Here is a 15,162-nt window from a genome sequence, read left to right on the forward strand (position 1 = left end):
TTGGCTTTTAAACTAGAAGAATATAATTTCTTGATTGAAATATCTTTTATTCACATTTTTTGAATTTTCTTAAACATTAAACATATAGATGGACGAACATTACGTGTTACCTGTGGTTTTTGCCACAGTAATGTGGTGTGAAATGTATGTATTCCTCCAGAGCAGTGATCCAAATTTATTGACCTTTGTGCCTCCTGACAGGTGGTCGCTCTGGGAGACATACCTGATGGGACTGTTGTCACAGTAATGGCAGGAAATGATGAAAACTACTCAGCAGAGCTGCGGAATGCCTCAGGTGTGATGAAAAACCAGGTAGCACGCTTCAACGACCTTCGCTTCGTGGGCCGCAGTGGCAGAGGTGAGGCCTGAAGCACTCTGTGCTCCTCTGCTTGTACATTACCACTACTCAGTCTGGGCTATTAGGTTCAGTGGTGTGGATTAGTGGTCACATTCCCTACGTGGCAACCACATAATGATCTCTCTGACTCTGGGCTCAAATCCCACCACCAGTCTCCTAAAGTCTGAGTGGTGAATCATGTTGCTGCCGCTTGCTTCACTTTAAAATGAGAGGCCTTTGTTTAAAAATTTTTAATCTTTTAACCCAGAGGAGCCAGATAATCTTTGTTAACGCCACGGGCTTTGTTGGACAGTTGGAATGTGTGTCAGTTGTGTGTCAGACAAGGATTTGCTCTTAAGAAGTTATTGCTTTGATAATGAGGTGGAGGCCTGTTTTCATCTGTACTCACTGGTCACCTCGCATGACCCAGCTCAGGCCAGGTTTATAGACATCATGGCTGGTGCTCCCGTCCTTCAGCTGATCACTCTCTGCATCCTCAGGCAGTGAGGCAATGAGGTAGGAGCATGCTACTATTGGGTCAAATGATATTCCCGAAATATCGGCCATCACTGGAGTAACTCTTTGCATCATTTACCATCATGTCACTAAGTTATCTTGGATATGCTCTGTCCCCAAATTTAATAGAAACAAATCTCATAGAAAGTTGTCAACCTAAGATAAGTTGATGATGATGAGAGTTTTCAGCTGCTCGACCACTTTTTGGTTTCCTTCTCTGTTGTAACTGTCAAAAAGACAGGAAGCAGTGCTTCTTCAGAGAGGATGAATGGTGATAAAGTATATAGGGAAGAAGCGGCACTGTCACTGGATGTGTCACCACAGAGGTCTTGCGTGTGTCCCTTAACTGTGACATAGAATCTAGCCACAGGAAGTGACACAGGAGCCAGGGCAGATCAGAATACGAGGTGTCTGAAATGAATACCCTGCAATGACAACGATAAGTTCAAAAATAGCAAAGTGATATGATGTTAGATAAAAGCATGTATAAAGAGGTGTGTAGAGCAGGCAGTGATGGCCAAAGATTGATAGTTGTAGGGCTGAAATTGCACCACTGTACGATGACTGCATGGGGAGGTAGGAAAATTAACAGAGCGCAATTGGATACTTTTAATTGAACATCATTAGGCTTAATAGTGCTGACACCAAGGCCAAATTAGATCACTGGTGCAGATGGCAAAAGCAATGATGGCAGAAAGCACAAGGAGATGAGTCCCAGTTTTATCGTAGATCACTAGCTCTGATTCACCCACATGCCCCTCAAACCAGGTATGTGGAACACCTGTTGCATCTGTGATCTACTATCTCCCTGACTTATCGCTGCTGAGAAAGGCTTGTTTACAGTCAGCTTCAGCTGGGAACGGAAGACGGGAGGACATGCACGGGTAGATGGCTGCTCCTGAATGGACAGCTGCTCCGATGAGTTGCTGCAGCTACCTGCCCCCCACTTCCTGTTTCCTGTGTGTAGTTATGGTTACGTGATGCGCCTGCATACCTCAGGCGTGAGTGCTGTTGCTGACTTGGCTGTTGCACTCTGATTCATAGCATTCCTCGTACATGCACATAGGACCGTACGCCTTTGCACAGACACACACTCAACCCCAAGGCAGCAACTGCTGGGGATTATTGAGAAAGGAAGTGACTATTAAAATGCCTCTCGCCCACTCACACTATGTTAGACAGGGAGAAATTTTGGATAACAAGATATTGCCCCCTCCAGTCAATCTTCCATTTAGACTTTGCCAAAGAACTTAAATAGACCCCCTCAAACATGTTGTCTGTCGTTAATCCCCTTAAAGTCGATTTTCACCAGTTTGTATTTGCTATTATGTCATCACAACCACACTTGTGACTTAGGGATGGTTTAGCAATGAATGCAGGTCATTGTGTCTGCAGATGGCATGTCATTTGATGTTGTTTGATGTCACCACAGGCAAGAGCTTCACGCTGACAATCACAGTATTCACCAACCCACCACAAGTGGCCACTTACCACCGAGCCATAAAGGTCACCGTGGACGGACCACGTGAGCCCAGGAGTGAGTACAAAAGCTTGTAAATACAGTGTGGCAACATGCATGCAACATATTACATCTTTTAAATGCCTTTAAAGGTTTAGGCCAGTCAACTGTTAAAATGTTTGGGGGCTCACAAGTCCTTACTTTTAGTGCTTCGTATTGGTCAAGCTTCAGAAAAACTGGATCCTGGAATTCCCAATAGTGCATCTCCTTAGACCCCTGTTGCCTCCTAAATGCCCACTCCTATCAAACTTCAGCACAGTAAGCCCAACCCTAACATTCACTAAAAATCAGAATTTTTCGACTACTTAACTCTCCTAGCAAGCCAGATATGATGATCATAGACATCAATACCTGTTAATTAATAACTGACATCACAACATTTGTGCACACAGCTAGCAGCTCGTGACAGCATCCACCTCTCACACTTACAAGAAGGTTCATTTTTTGGCATTTCTATGTTGGCTTGATTTTTCTGACAGAGTTGTGTGGCTAAACTTGGTCCTTAATAAGCTGTGGGTGTGGCTGGCTGTGCGGCTAGCCAATAGCAGAAGATACCCAACTAAAATGGAGACAGAGTAATAAAACTGAATATTAACAAAATTGAAGAATAAAATCTTTACTGAAAATAGATCTGATTGTGTTAATTAGCAATCACATGGATTCTAATTAAGTTTTGCTATGAGAAAGCAGCTGAGCCTCCCATGTAACAGCTTGAGAGAAAGCAAAGAAATAAAAAGTGAGGTAGAATATTCCTGTGAGGGTACACTGGGTAGCAGAGTGCTAGCATCAGCTCATTTTAATGGGCCATATAAAAACAACTGAGGAGGAAAAAAACTTTACTATAGCCATCAGTGCCAACTGGTCTGGCATGCAGCTGTTTCCCAAACCCTCCTCCCTATTCATAAAAAAACATATTCTCATCTCATGGTGTCTCAATGAACAATATCACATCACAAACAACCCACCACCCGCCTGTTGGCCCCGTCACATATGGCACCAGGACGCACAGAGACACAGAGGAGCCAGGAGACAGAAGGATTAGTACCACCATCAGTCTCTGTTGTAGGAAACCTGCCTGTGGTGCCAAAAAACGCCTCACACAATCGACATTCAGCGCTCATCAACACGCACCCTGAAACAAAGGCACATGCTTGTCCTCAAAAGCACATGTACACAGTCACACCCACTTTTTCCCCCCTACATCCCTCCCTGCTCTCGAGCCATCTTGTTTGATCAAAAGCATTTCCTGTGCATCTGCTGTCCCCCATCAGATGACTTTCAAACTAGTCCTGTTACTTGGTGGCGAGCAGATGGGAGTTGGAGCTGAATTTGTTTAGAAAAGCTATCGTTTGGTTGCAGGAAAGTTGCTGTCTTAGATTTGTGATCAAAAAGTCATAGTGGAGTTAGACATAAGTGAGGTGAGACTGAGACGCTGAATTATACAAAGGTTGTACTACCTAATGTAAGGCGAGGGAACGGGACTCAACTCTTTTACCCATTGTTCTTCTCTTGTATCTGTTCAATTTGTGCTCTAAGAGAATGTTTAAGTTTGCAAGTTCCAACTTCACTCTCAGGACAGCAATTTTAACAATAAATACTATGTCATCATTCAAGACCCTTGAACTTCTTTACTTTGCTGTTAAGAATTGCGGCACTGGCTGTAGTTTCTGGCCAAATTACCCAGAAACTACAGCCAAAACACGTCTCTGTCTCAGGGGTCATTACGCTGAGGTCGGAGGGTGGCAAAACACACATGTGCCCTCTCAACTGCACCTCCCCTCCTCTGAGTTTCAGCATGGAGAGCCTCTGAGCTGAGAGCACCGGCTGTCTCCAAAACTGTGATTCTATCTATGAACGCTTCATTGACACATGGGGGTCTTTGTCGGCCATTACAGCTCTATTTTGTGTTAAACGAGTGGGTAATTAGGAGGTCTGTGGTACACTGGGCCTCTACAGGGAGCAGTCCACACAGTAGGCTGCCTTAAAGTTGTCATACACTGGAGCTCAATGGCCCTGCTCTGTAAAAGCACTGTGCTGTTTGTGGAAAATAAGGTGACAATAATACTGGATTTAAACATTGGGTGCTGACTGGTCTGACAGTCAAAGTTAATAACCCTGCTCTGCTTTTATTGAATTTTTTAAACTTTTCCTGGTGTTTCTGTCAGCTCATGCTAGCTGTTAATGACTTGCCTGGTTGTTGGTGTCTCATTCAGGAAGGACAGTTTGTGTCAGCATGTTTGATAAGCCTTATGGTAGCCATATGAGTCTTCCTAAGAAATATAATTTCCCCAGAAGTTCCTCATCTATTGTCAGTAGGGGGGACCACCCGTGGATGAAGGGAGCTCATATCTCTGAACTGTTGCACTGAGCTTTAGCTAATTAATTGTGTGGTTAGAGTGACGGGTATCAGTGTGGCCCAGTTTAAAGATCTGTGGTATGACTTTCCTAAGAGGCTTGTAGTGTGTGTGTGTGTGTGTGTGTGTGTGTGTGTGTGTGTGTGTATGCTAAGTGGTAAGTCGGGTCCCTCTGGCCACTGTGTTATTAGCAGGAGGCTAGTTCGGTTTCTGTGGCTCGCATTGTGTTTAATCGGCTGACAGCTCTTGGTTACTCTGTGGTCTGCCACTATACCAACAACTCAACAAGTATACATGTATGTGTCTGTGTGCGTTCATGCGTGTAGGCACGTGCATGTATTTGCTCATTTAGATGTGATTGCTGATGCATGTATATCATCTAGTATGTTGTGTATTGCCTCTGTCTGCATGTGTGCACCCACATGCGCATGGGAGAGGGGGCGGGGGTGTTATGGGTGTCATTAGTCTTATGTCTAGTGTAGCCACAGTGCTGATTTGGAGCAGAGCTAATAGGCCTCATTAAATGTCATTTTGAGCTAATAGACAGGGAGTGGTTGTTTAAACCAATATGCTTTTATAGTTGGTTCTGTCTCCTTTCAGCTGCTGATGGTGGCCGCAGCCAGCTGAGACAAACTTCCTGAGTGATAATAGCTGAGCCGTAATAACACAATATACAAGGCTTTCTGTCCAAACCCACTGTTCTCATTATAGTTAATTAATGACAGACAAACACAGAAGGTGACAAAAACCATTATGGCATCACACACACTGTGTTAGTTGTGGCATATTGCAGTGGTTATTGTGCATAAGTGAGTGTGTGTGACGTGTGTGTGTGTGTGTGTGTGTGTGTTAAGTGTCAGTGGTGGAAGTTAGTGGTCAGGCATGTCTCCGCTCTCTGGCGTTTGAAGCCACTGGGTCTGGGGGTTCTGAGCTCGGGGAAGGGGTCGTGTTTTGGTTTAGTTTTGGTCAGGGTGTTAACAAGTCTGGTGAAGAGGCCCTGGTAACTTACAGGCCTGCAGACAATATTAGCGGTTCAGGAGACCTGCCTGCCAAGCCAAACTCTTCTGGTGACACACGCATCGTCACAGACATACGCAGAAAGCAATATTGATACATATCTCTTTCTATGAATTCCCCATGATCGCTCAAACAATAATAGTAACTGACAGATTGCATATATCCCTATAAATGAAACTTAAGTTCAAAAGAAACTAATATAAACACTAAGAGAAAAGTTAAAACAACTAGCAAATACAGTGGCTAATATTAGGCTATAAATTATGAACATGAAAATGCAAAGTAACTGCTGATTATTGCCAATTTTGGACAAGCAAGAATTGAGAGAGACATTTAAACTGAGTTATAGCTGCTCCATTGGGATGAAATTCAAGCAGTAGATAACTTTCCAGGTCACAAATGACAGAAAAGATCAGATTTTGAATTTGATGGAGAAGTGAAGCAGACTACCAAGACTCTTAAGTGTGCGCTGAGTGAAGTTTGGACTAAATAAAATGACCTGCAGTTTTAGCGGAAGAAGATACATGGAAATTTAGTACTTGACCTCAGTCAAGTCAGTTAATGAGAATGAGCCCATTAATGTGATACAGCTAGGAGTAATCTATATAAAGATGGAACCATGAAAAAGGCTCCTTACATGAATCTTAATCATACAAAGAATTTAACAGGTTTAACATAACATTTGATAATAGTGCCCCAAGAGGTAAACTAAACCGAAAAAATAGTGGGCCTAAAACAGACCCTTGTGGCACAACACAAGTGAAATGAAAAGTGAAGGATGTTGCTTACTTCCACCGCAAACCTCCAGACCTTAACGACCTTAATGGAGCGGTTTCTAGGCTGCACTCTATTAAAACTCCTGAAATAAGTTTGCCATATTCAGTACTGCTAGGTTGTAAACAGCATGAGTAAGTGAGATGCCTCCGTTAACACATCTGTCATGACACCAAAAAGCCTCCACACACATGCACGTGCCATTACATGCACTTCTAGGGTATTATTACCTGCTGTAAGACCCAGGCTTTTCTTACAACAGATGTTTATGCTCAATGCTAAACGTGAAGCTCTTCACATATGCTAATTACATTGTACCACAATATTTAGATGATGTCAGCCAGGTATCATTTAGATTCTTTGAATTATGTACAGGAACATGAGGCACCTTTGGTCTCTGGATTTTCATACCTTGAGTGATTGCCTCTAACAACCTGTCCAAAAAAATAGAACATGCTTTTGTACAGCGTCCAGGTAATTAAAAGGGATTTTTGAATACTCAGTTGTCTTTTGTACCTCACAGACACAGACACACACCCACACCCATTATCTGCTGCCTTACTCGAAGCAGCTTTTAACAATGGGATCCGGACAAATAAAACTCACCCAAACATCAGGAGGAAAGGGAATGAAAAGAGGGAGGGAGGGAGGGAGAAGGGGAAAAAGAGAGGAAGAGAAAAATACTGCAGGGTTTTCCAGAGGCAGTCAGTCAGTTGAATGTCTCATGAAGTTCCTTGAAGAGGTGCCAAGGCCTCTACAATGCAAAACACAAAATCATTCAGTGGGAGGGAGCGACAGAGAGGAAGACAGTTGAATAAAGAGCAAGAAAGGGCGGTAGAAAAAGAAAGAGATAAAGATGAAGAAAGAGGGTTTGTAGTTCAGTTGGCTTTGAGCTGCAATAAAAACATCTCAGAGGGATTTGTTCTCCCCTACTCTGAATCAAAACACTTAAATGTGAGAGTAGAGGTGAAGAGGGACGCTGTCTGAAACCTCCATCCGTGTTTGTGCATGTAGGAGAGAGAGAGTGCTCTGTAATCTATGGACAGTATCATGTAAGAGTGTATAGAAAGTGTTTTTGTTTTCAATAAGTGTATCGCCAGTGGGAATTGTTGTGAACGTCTGTGTGTACGCAAATGTGTGTGTGTGTGTGTGTAAATGTGCCCTTCCCCTGCCTGGCTTGCTTCCTCCAGGCTGGAACGCATGGACCACACAGACGGCTGGCAGTGCTCCACGACAGCCTGGCTCCCCCTTTCTCTCTTTCTCCTTCTCTCCTTCACTTGCTGCCTCATCTCCCAGACCTCCTCTCTCGTCTCTCTTTTCCACTTTTTCCGCCTTTTCTTTTTTTCTTTTTTTCTTTCTCCGGCTCTGTTTTTATTAGCTCTCCTCTTCTTTTTCTCCCTTTTCTTCCTCTCTCTTCTCTCTTTACACCAGACCCCCATCGTAGACGGGCGCCTGGCTGTCACCCACTCAGCGCTTTTCCTCCTGCGCCACGCTCTGCCAGCTTCAGATTGCCACCTGAAATAATTCATTGTTTCTGACTGCTCACAAAAACAACATGGCCACTGTGAGGGCTCCAAATAAAAAAGTGAAATATGGACCTAGTGTATTCATTCATTGACTTTACTGGCTGTTTCACCACGAGATGACTGACACACATACATACACACACAAACACAGACTGGCTGATTCAACTCCGGCTCCATGAGTATGGGGGTTTTTCTGAATCAGCCCCAAAGATACATTCATTTGAGCTCACCCAGTGATCATAAACCAGACTGAAGGGCTTAGAGGGCATGACGTGACACCAAATTTATAAATTATCCCATTTATTCAGGATTTTCTGGCTCTCCGCATTTTCCTCACATGTTACTTAGTCAGGCAGTAGGCAGGAGAATTTCCCGCTGATGTGTTAGCAACCGTAGCTGAAACTTGAGTAGGTTGACTTTTTGGAAACATCTTTCTGGTGAGAGATGTGTGTCAGTGAATATCTTTGTTTGCATAGCACCTTTCCTACACATTAGTGCAGTTTAACCTGCTTCATAGATGGCTGAGAAGCCGTTATATATGATGTTCCAGCCAAGTCAGCATGGAGACTGAAATCAGGGAAACAGTAAGCCTAGCTCTTTACAAAAGGAACAAAATCGGCTTAGCACAAGCTCTATATCATACTGATTAACACATTTATGGATTAAGTTGAACAAAAAATGAATTTTATTACCTTCAGGCAAATTCACACTTTTTCACAGTTTCCCATTGTAACTTCATATTTACACTTGGCAAGAAACTGAATTAGCATATTTCTTAAATTGTTGCAATTCTTTTAAACCATTTAGCCCTTGCAACAGGTTACCCTTGTCATGTAAAATCTACTCTGCAGCTATCCCAGCTAAAGGAACTTGGGTTTTTGAGGACTATGTTTAGCCAGGACATATCAGCGAACCATCCGTTAAAGATCTCTGCACTAAGGCTCAGATCCAGTCTAATGCTGCCATTAATTACAGAGGGCTTATATTCTGTTTGCCTACTTGCTCTTTTTAACTGTTATCAGATCAGCAGGGGCAAGTCGAATCCAGACTTATGTCTTTTGGATGGCTGAAATAATACTATTGTAGGATCACTGTGCAACTGTGTGATTAGAGATACTAACTACAGAGGTGTTATCTAATCATTGTTAATCTTATTTTAGCATGTCTGTTTGTGCTAGTACTGTGGCTGCATGGGCAAAGGTATACGCAACATACAAGTGTGCTAATGTACATGATAGCATGTGCAGACATGTTTGCATATGTCCATTGTTGCATGTGTGTGTTTCTGCGTTTGTTTTTACGTGTGTGTGCAAGTTGCTCACATCTGGTCTGAATCTGTCCATGTTTCCGGCCGCTGGCTGGGCAGGGAAGTGGCAGACGCTATCGAAAATCTCCGCTGTTTTCACAGGGATGATGGGAATCTTAGGGACTTTCCCTACGGCAGTGAAATCATCCGCCTTTCCCGCTCCTTTAAATACCCCCGGCTCATTCCTCCACCCTGCTAGGGTTCCGATAAAACAGCTGAGACGTCTTGTGTTTGGCAACAGTTGTCGTCTAAAAGGTGTAATTAACTCATGAAAAACTGTATTTACTGTCAGTGCCTGCTAAACTAATGGACTTGAGGTCGAGCTATTTGCAGTGTAAAATGGATCTTGATGTGGTGGTGGACATGCTGCCTTCCTGTTGAGAAAAAATTTGCATTGCTTTCTGTTTAAATGGTTTGCGGCCTTAGGTAGCTGTTTTTTCTGTTTGTCTTTTTTTTGGGGGGGGGGGGTTGCACAGAACAGTAGTCCGTCTGGAATGTGAAAATTACTGAAATTGTGTGATAAAATTTTTGTCACCCATGGCATGGTCATGCAGATCAGAACTGCCTTCATGTTCTCAGACATAACTGTAAAAATCCGTCTGTGTTTTGAAATCTCCCTCAGAGATGTCCAAAACTCCCAAACTCCATCTAACTGTTTCACCATTTGCTTTACTCAGCACTCTTCATAGAGCTTGTGTCTCCTGACAGCTCCAGACATATCCAGAGCTCTTAATTTACTGGTCATCAGGGTCTCTTCCTCTCCATGTGCCCCCACCCCCACATGTCTGTCCACCTCTGTCTCCCATTGCTATTTATTCCCATCACTAGGAGACAGGCTGTGCACAAAGCCCGCACTGTGTCCCAAGGCTCTTTTAGAATAGAAATTCGGTCTGTTGAAAATGGAAACGCTATGATTGACAGGGCACAGCTTGTGCAGAGAGATGAGGAATGGCAGTGAAACGCACAAATTATCCACAGGAACGACTGGAGAAATATTATTAATAAAATACTGATGTGAATTATGATCTAAAATCTTCAATAAGCTGAGGTTTTCAAGTAGCTGGTATTATTCTGTGTTCCAGAGCAGCTATGTTAAGAAGCTGATGATGAGATTGTGTGTTTATTTTGAAATGAACGATGCCAGTCCAGTAACGTCACTGTAATAAAAATCACGGTCTGTCACTGGCGGCTTTTTCACTGCCGCCATTCTCAAGTCTCAGTTCATTGCAGCAGTATTTGGTATGAAAATTCCAAACAGTCATTCCAGAATAAATTAATTTGTTGTGAATAGTATGACGGTTCATAAAAGTATTTCTGGGGCTTCTTTTTTTTTTTTTTTTTTTTTTAAAGATTCAATGGTGGAAAAATCCTGCGGTGAAGATGAAGTAGTTTATTGTTCTATTTGTTGGGCTTGTTTTTTGCATCTTTTTTGTTTGTTTGTTTGTTTGTTTTTTTGCATTTATTGGACAATGAAAGTGAAAGGAAATGTGCTGACAGAGAAAGCGAGGGCATGCAGCAAAGCTTCTCAGCTGGGTCAAAGGGGCGGTTATTAGTACACATGTTAGACTGTTATTCCACAAGCTGCCTGAGTGAGCAGCTTTCTGTGGTCTTTGATCTTTGTAATGATGCTTCAGGAACACAAATGATGATTCTCCTCTCTTCTCCCTCATAACACCCACCAAGCGCAATAGGTGTAGTGCCAGGCCTTTGTTCCCGGCCCAGGCAGGTTGGGCAGGATTGTGAAGTAGCTGGCTGTTTTTGTCTGAGCCAGCTGGAGCTCAGCCAAGCACAGCAGGAGTTTCTCTTCTCCTCTGTTTGATATTTACTTTACCACCTTTACAGAGGAACTAGTGCGAGACCAGACAGACACACTGACACAGTCCCATGTCTGTTAAAAAGGAACTGTGTGCACAGGCCTCTGTTCTCACCCCACCTTTGCAAAACTATGATCTACACCTGGGCTGTGCTTCCAGTCCAGGGCCAACAGGTCTGCACGATCTGTCTGTTTGCACTGAGCATGCTCTGTGTATATATAGTGAGTATAGCAGGTAGAGTATTGGGTTACCAGCCCGCGAATATAATGAGAACAGGCTCAAGAATATAAAGCAAGCAAGATGATCAGCAGAGGAATGCAGGAAAACAGCAGCTATAATGTATTTGGCAAAGGTTACAACTCCTCTGGGGATAATAGGGGAATGCCGTGAGACGAAGGAAGAAGCTGCAGGTTAAACATTAACATCCATGGAACTTCTTACCCTGAGAGTCACTTGTCTTTCCTTTTTGCTGTCATGTGAGGTCGATACAAATCAAATGTCTTTTTTAATGAGCAGGATGCAGCATCCCATTGACAAAGGCCTGTGTAGCTTCCCTTTGTTTAGGGCACAAATATTTGCCAGTTAAGTCATGGCACAGAGGAAATTAGTATATCCATTATACAGGACAACTGACAGAGTATGCCAGAAGAAGAAAAGGAACAAAATTTTATTGAAAATGCGTTTAGCAAATATTAAACATGCCAGCATTAACAATATAATAAAATAAAATGGTCTTTTATTACAGCCTGGATCCGATCTGTGACTGATGTTCAAATGAAAAACTCTGTGTCCACAGGGCATCGTCAAAAGCTAGAGGACCCCCCCAAGAGTGGTCTCTTCTCAGACCGCCTCAGTGAGCTCGAGAGAATGAGAGTGAGGGTTACGGTTCCTACTCAAGCCCCTCGGCCCACTCTCAACACAGCAGCCAACTCCTTCAACCCGCAGGGACAGACACAGATAACAGGTGAGCACTACAGCATCACCTCTGACCATAAACCCAGAGGAGGGCTGGAAGAAGCATCCACCCTCCTGAGTGTCTGTTAGCACACTGTTTTGTAGTTGAGGTATGGTTATATGGTTCCAGTGTCTCGTGTTGTTCAGTTTAAACAAACAAAAAAAACAAAAACAAAACTCATGTTGTACCTTATTTCTCTGAACGTAAGATGAAAACCTTTTTTACCCAGAGCATCAACCATTTGAGTTCAGTTCATTCAGTTATTTCACAATTTTAAGGCTTCACTAACAAAAACATTACTGAATAATATATTGTGACATTAATATCAGTAAATACATTTCTGATAGGTTGCCTTAGCTCATCTTCTAAGTTTGTTGGAGTGTTTTTTCAGGATTTTTACCTTTTCTATTTTTACATTGTATTTTAAACACAAACCAAGAAATTTCAAACATAACAGTAACAAGTTGGATCATCTCCAAGACGCTACACTTTGCCAAAAACAGTACACTAAAGATTGAATAATGAACAGGCTGAGTCACAGGCTGAGCAACATTTACTGTACTGAAGGTGAAATATCAAACCCCCACTGGATCCATGGGCATCTCCTGATGGGACCAGCAGTATATGCCACAGAACGCTGTGTGCGCCATGTGTCTTAGATTGCCTCTGAGATCGTCTGTCTTTCTCTACTCTGTCACTCAATCTATCTATGTCCTCGAAGGTAACGCCATCTGTCCCGGGTGGGAATGGCTGCAACATGATCTCTCACTCACACACACACCTCTGCAGCCTTGTCACAGCTCGTCATTTAGCTCCTAGTTACTCTCTGACACAGCTTTGTAGTGTTACTCAGTGGATCATTTGAAGGATAGTTAGACAGCATAGCAGTGTGCTGGTGAATGAAGGGTATTATTCATTACTTATCTCTTATGTTTCCCAAGCTTATTTATCAATTAATTTAAACAAACCATTTGCATAATTAACTCATTAGCATATTTATTCATTTCTTTTGTTGCTCGGCCATTTTAACGGCCTAACCACCCCCTGGGGTATAAGAACCCGAATTTCAAACAATAAATCAGAAATTAGTTCACAGATAGCATCATAGACACAATGTTGTACTATGTGTGGCGGTTATTTTCATGGCTGTCCCGCTGGTGTGTTTACACCTTGGGTATGAGCCAACAAGGCTCTCTGTGGCTCAGCTGCAAGCACAATGTTTTATAAGGCAAACAGGAAGATCTTCTCTTTGAAAGTAAACATCAGATGTGTCATTACAGAGGATGTTGCATAACACGCCCAACTGATACTTACCTCTAAACACCAGAGCAGAAAAACAGAGGGACTAATAATGTCTGCAGTTGTTGTGAATGCTGTTATCAATTTGTTTCATAGTTGAGCAAAAAATGCGAGCCTTTGAAACAGCTGATGGGCCACTGGTAATTATTCTTTCTCTCTCTTCCTGTCTGTTTTTTTTTTTTTTTTCTCTCTCTCTTTTCATATTCTTCCGGCCTGTTTTTCTCCTTCCTCCCTCGCTCAATTTCTCCCCATCAGACCCTCGTCAGTCCCAGTCCTCTCCTCCTTGGTCATATGAACAGACGTACCCATCCTACCTGAGTCCCATGGCATCCCCCTCAGTCCACTCCACCACCCCCCTCTCCTCCAGCCGAGGCACGGGCCTGCCTGCCATCAGTGACGTACCTAGACGATTGCCAGGTAGAACCACCTCTCTGCCACCATGTGAAACTTCCCGTCTCCTCATCCTGTCAAGGCCTTTCTGCTACAAATAATCCAGATGACACATTTTCTTAAGTGACAGAAGGAGGGAGGGAGGGGGAGCGAGAGAGACAGATGCTCACACGCAGTTGCCACACGCAGATGAAGCAGAAATATAAACAATAACTTGTTCAATGGACAACAGGAAAAATTCTACTATAAAACGAAGTAGCGAGCTGCCATTAGCTTATTCTGAAACGAACATGAGGAATGAAGTATGTTTTAGAGTCCGACTGTCTCTCCAGAGAGCGGTTTGGATGGCGTTTTTTAAACAGTGAAGGAAAAAACTATTGTTTCCTTTTTTCCTCGCTCCAAGTCTTTGATCCCAGAGGACTATGGGTAATAACAGGCCCAGGGATAATAACAGGCTCGTGACTGACAAATAAAGTGTCTTTATAGCAATCCACTACTCTCACAAGGCATTCTGGGTAATTGCATTAGCCAGTGTGTTTGCCGTAACGGCAGCATCTGTGTTCCAATTTGTCTATGTTTTTCCCCCAATGTGAAGGCTCCTTTAAAAATCTTTACATGCTGCCAGACAAGTTTCTCCTCATACACCTGTTTGACTCACTGCCATGTGAGGTTTTTTTTCTGCCTGCTTTTTTTTCCCCTTCTGTTTCCTTGTGCTAACATACTGCACTCTCCTCTGTGTGTGTGTGTGTGTGCGCGTGCGTGTGCCCGGAGCGAGGGTGAGTGATTACGCTACGTGGCCGTGTGACTCTGCATTAGTGGGTTTAAAATCCAGCCAGCTGCCTTGTCAGCTTTGATTAGTTCGGTCTTTCCCCTCAGCTTTCATCTCACCAACTTCAGGCTTTGTTCTCAAAGTGACACACATGGATGTGCGAGGACGTGCACAAGCATAAACACGGGCCAAACCCCCCCCCCACCTTCACCCATTCAAACACCTCAAACGCTTAATGCCTCATAAGTGATGTGACTAAGGCTCTCAGATCTCTGGAGATCATGTTGACACCTCGCCAGGCTGCACTGTAACAGTATACAGCCACAGAACATACTGACAAGTATGAGCAGAAGCTGATATGGACGCTCCAGCTCAAACACAGCCCCGTCCGCCCGTCCACACACACCTTCACACAGTCCAGCTCTACTGTTGAAATGTTGCAGCTGCTAAGAAGCAGTTGCAAAACCGTTCATCAGTGAAGTCAGACACCTAATTTAGAAGGGATGCTCCAAACTTTGTAAAATCCATCCAAATATGTTCCACTCTGGTTTCATTTAAACCAATAAAGTTTGATCTGGCTCATCAT

The 15,162-nt window shown here is 43.3% G+C and overlaps 1 protein-coding gene across 5 annotated transcripts in view; it reads left to right on the forward strand.

Moving 5' to 3' along the window:
* Positions 1 to 15,162, forward strand: part of runx2b (RUNX family transcription factor 2b) — a 38,449-nt gene that overhangs the window by 19,444 nt on the left and 3,843 nt on the right. For 2 of the 5 annotated variants that reach the window (XM_029495994.1, XM_029495996.1), the window contains 4 exons: positions 202 to 358; positions 2,286 to 2,390; positions 11,960 to 12,127; positions 13,673 to 13,834. In XM_029495994.1, the coding sequence (XP_029351854.1) occupies positions 202 to 358; positions 2,286 to 2,390; positions 11,960 to 12,127; positions 13,673 to 13,834 (592 nt within the window). The remainder of the gene's footprint in view (positions 1 to 201; positions 359 to 2,285; positions 2,391 to 11,959; positions 12,128 to 13,672; positions 13,835 to 15,162) is intronic. The other 3 variants (XM_029495998.1, XM_029495995.1, XM_029495997.1) reach the window with 3 other exon arrangements.

The sequence above is a fragment of the Echeneis naucrates genome, chromosome 24 (genome assembly GCF_900963305.1).
Source record: "Echeneis naucrates chromosome 24, fEcheNa1.1, whole genome shotgun sequence".
Taxonomy (NCBI): Eukaryota; Metazoa; Chordata; class Actinopteri; order Carangiformes; family Echeneidae; genus Echeneis; species Echeneis naucrates.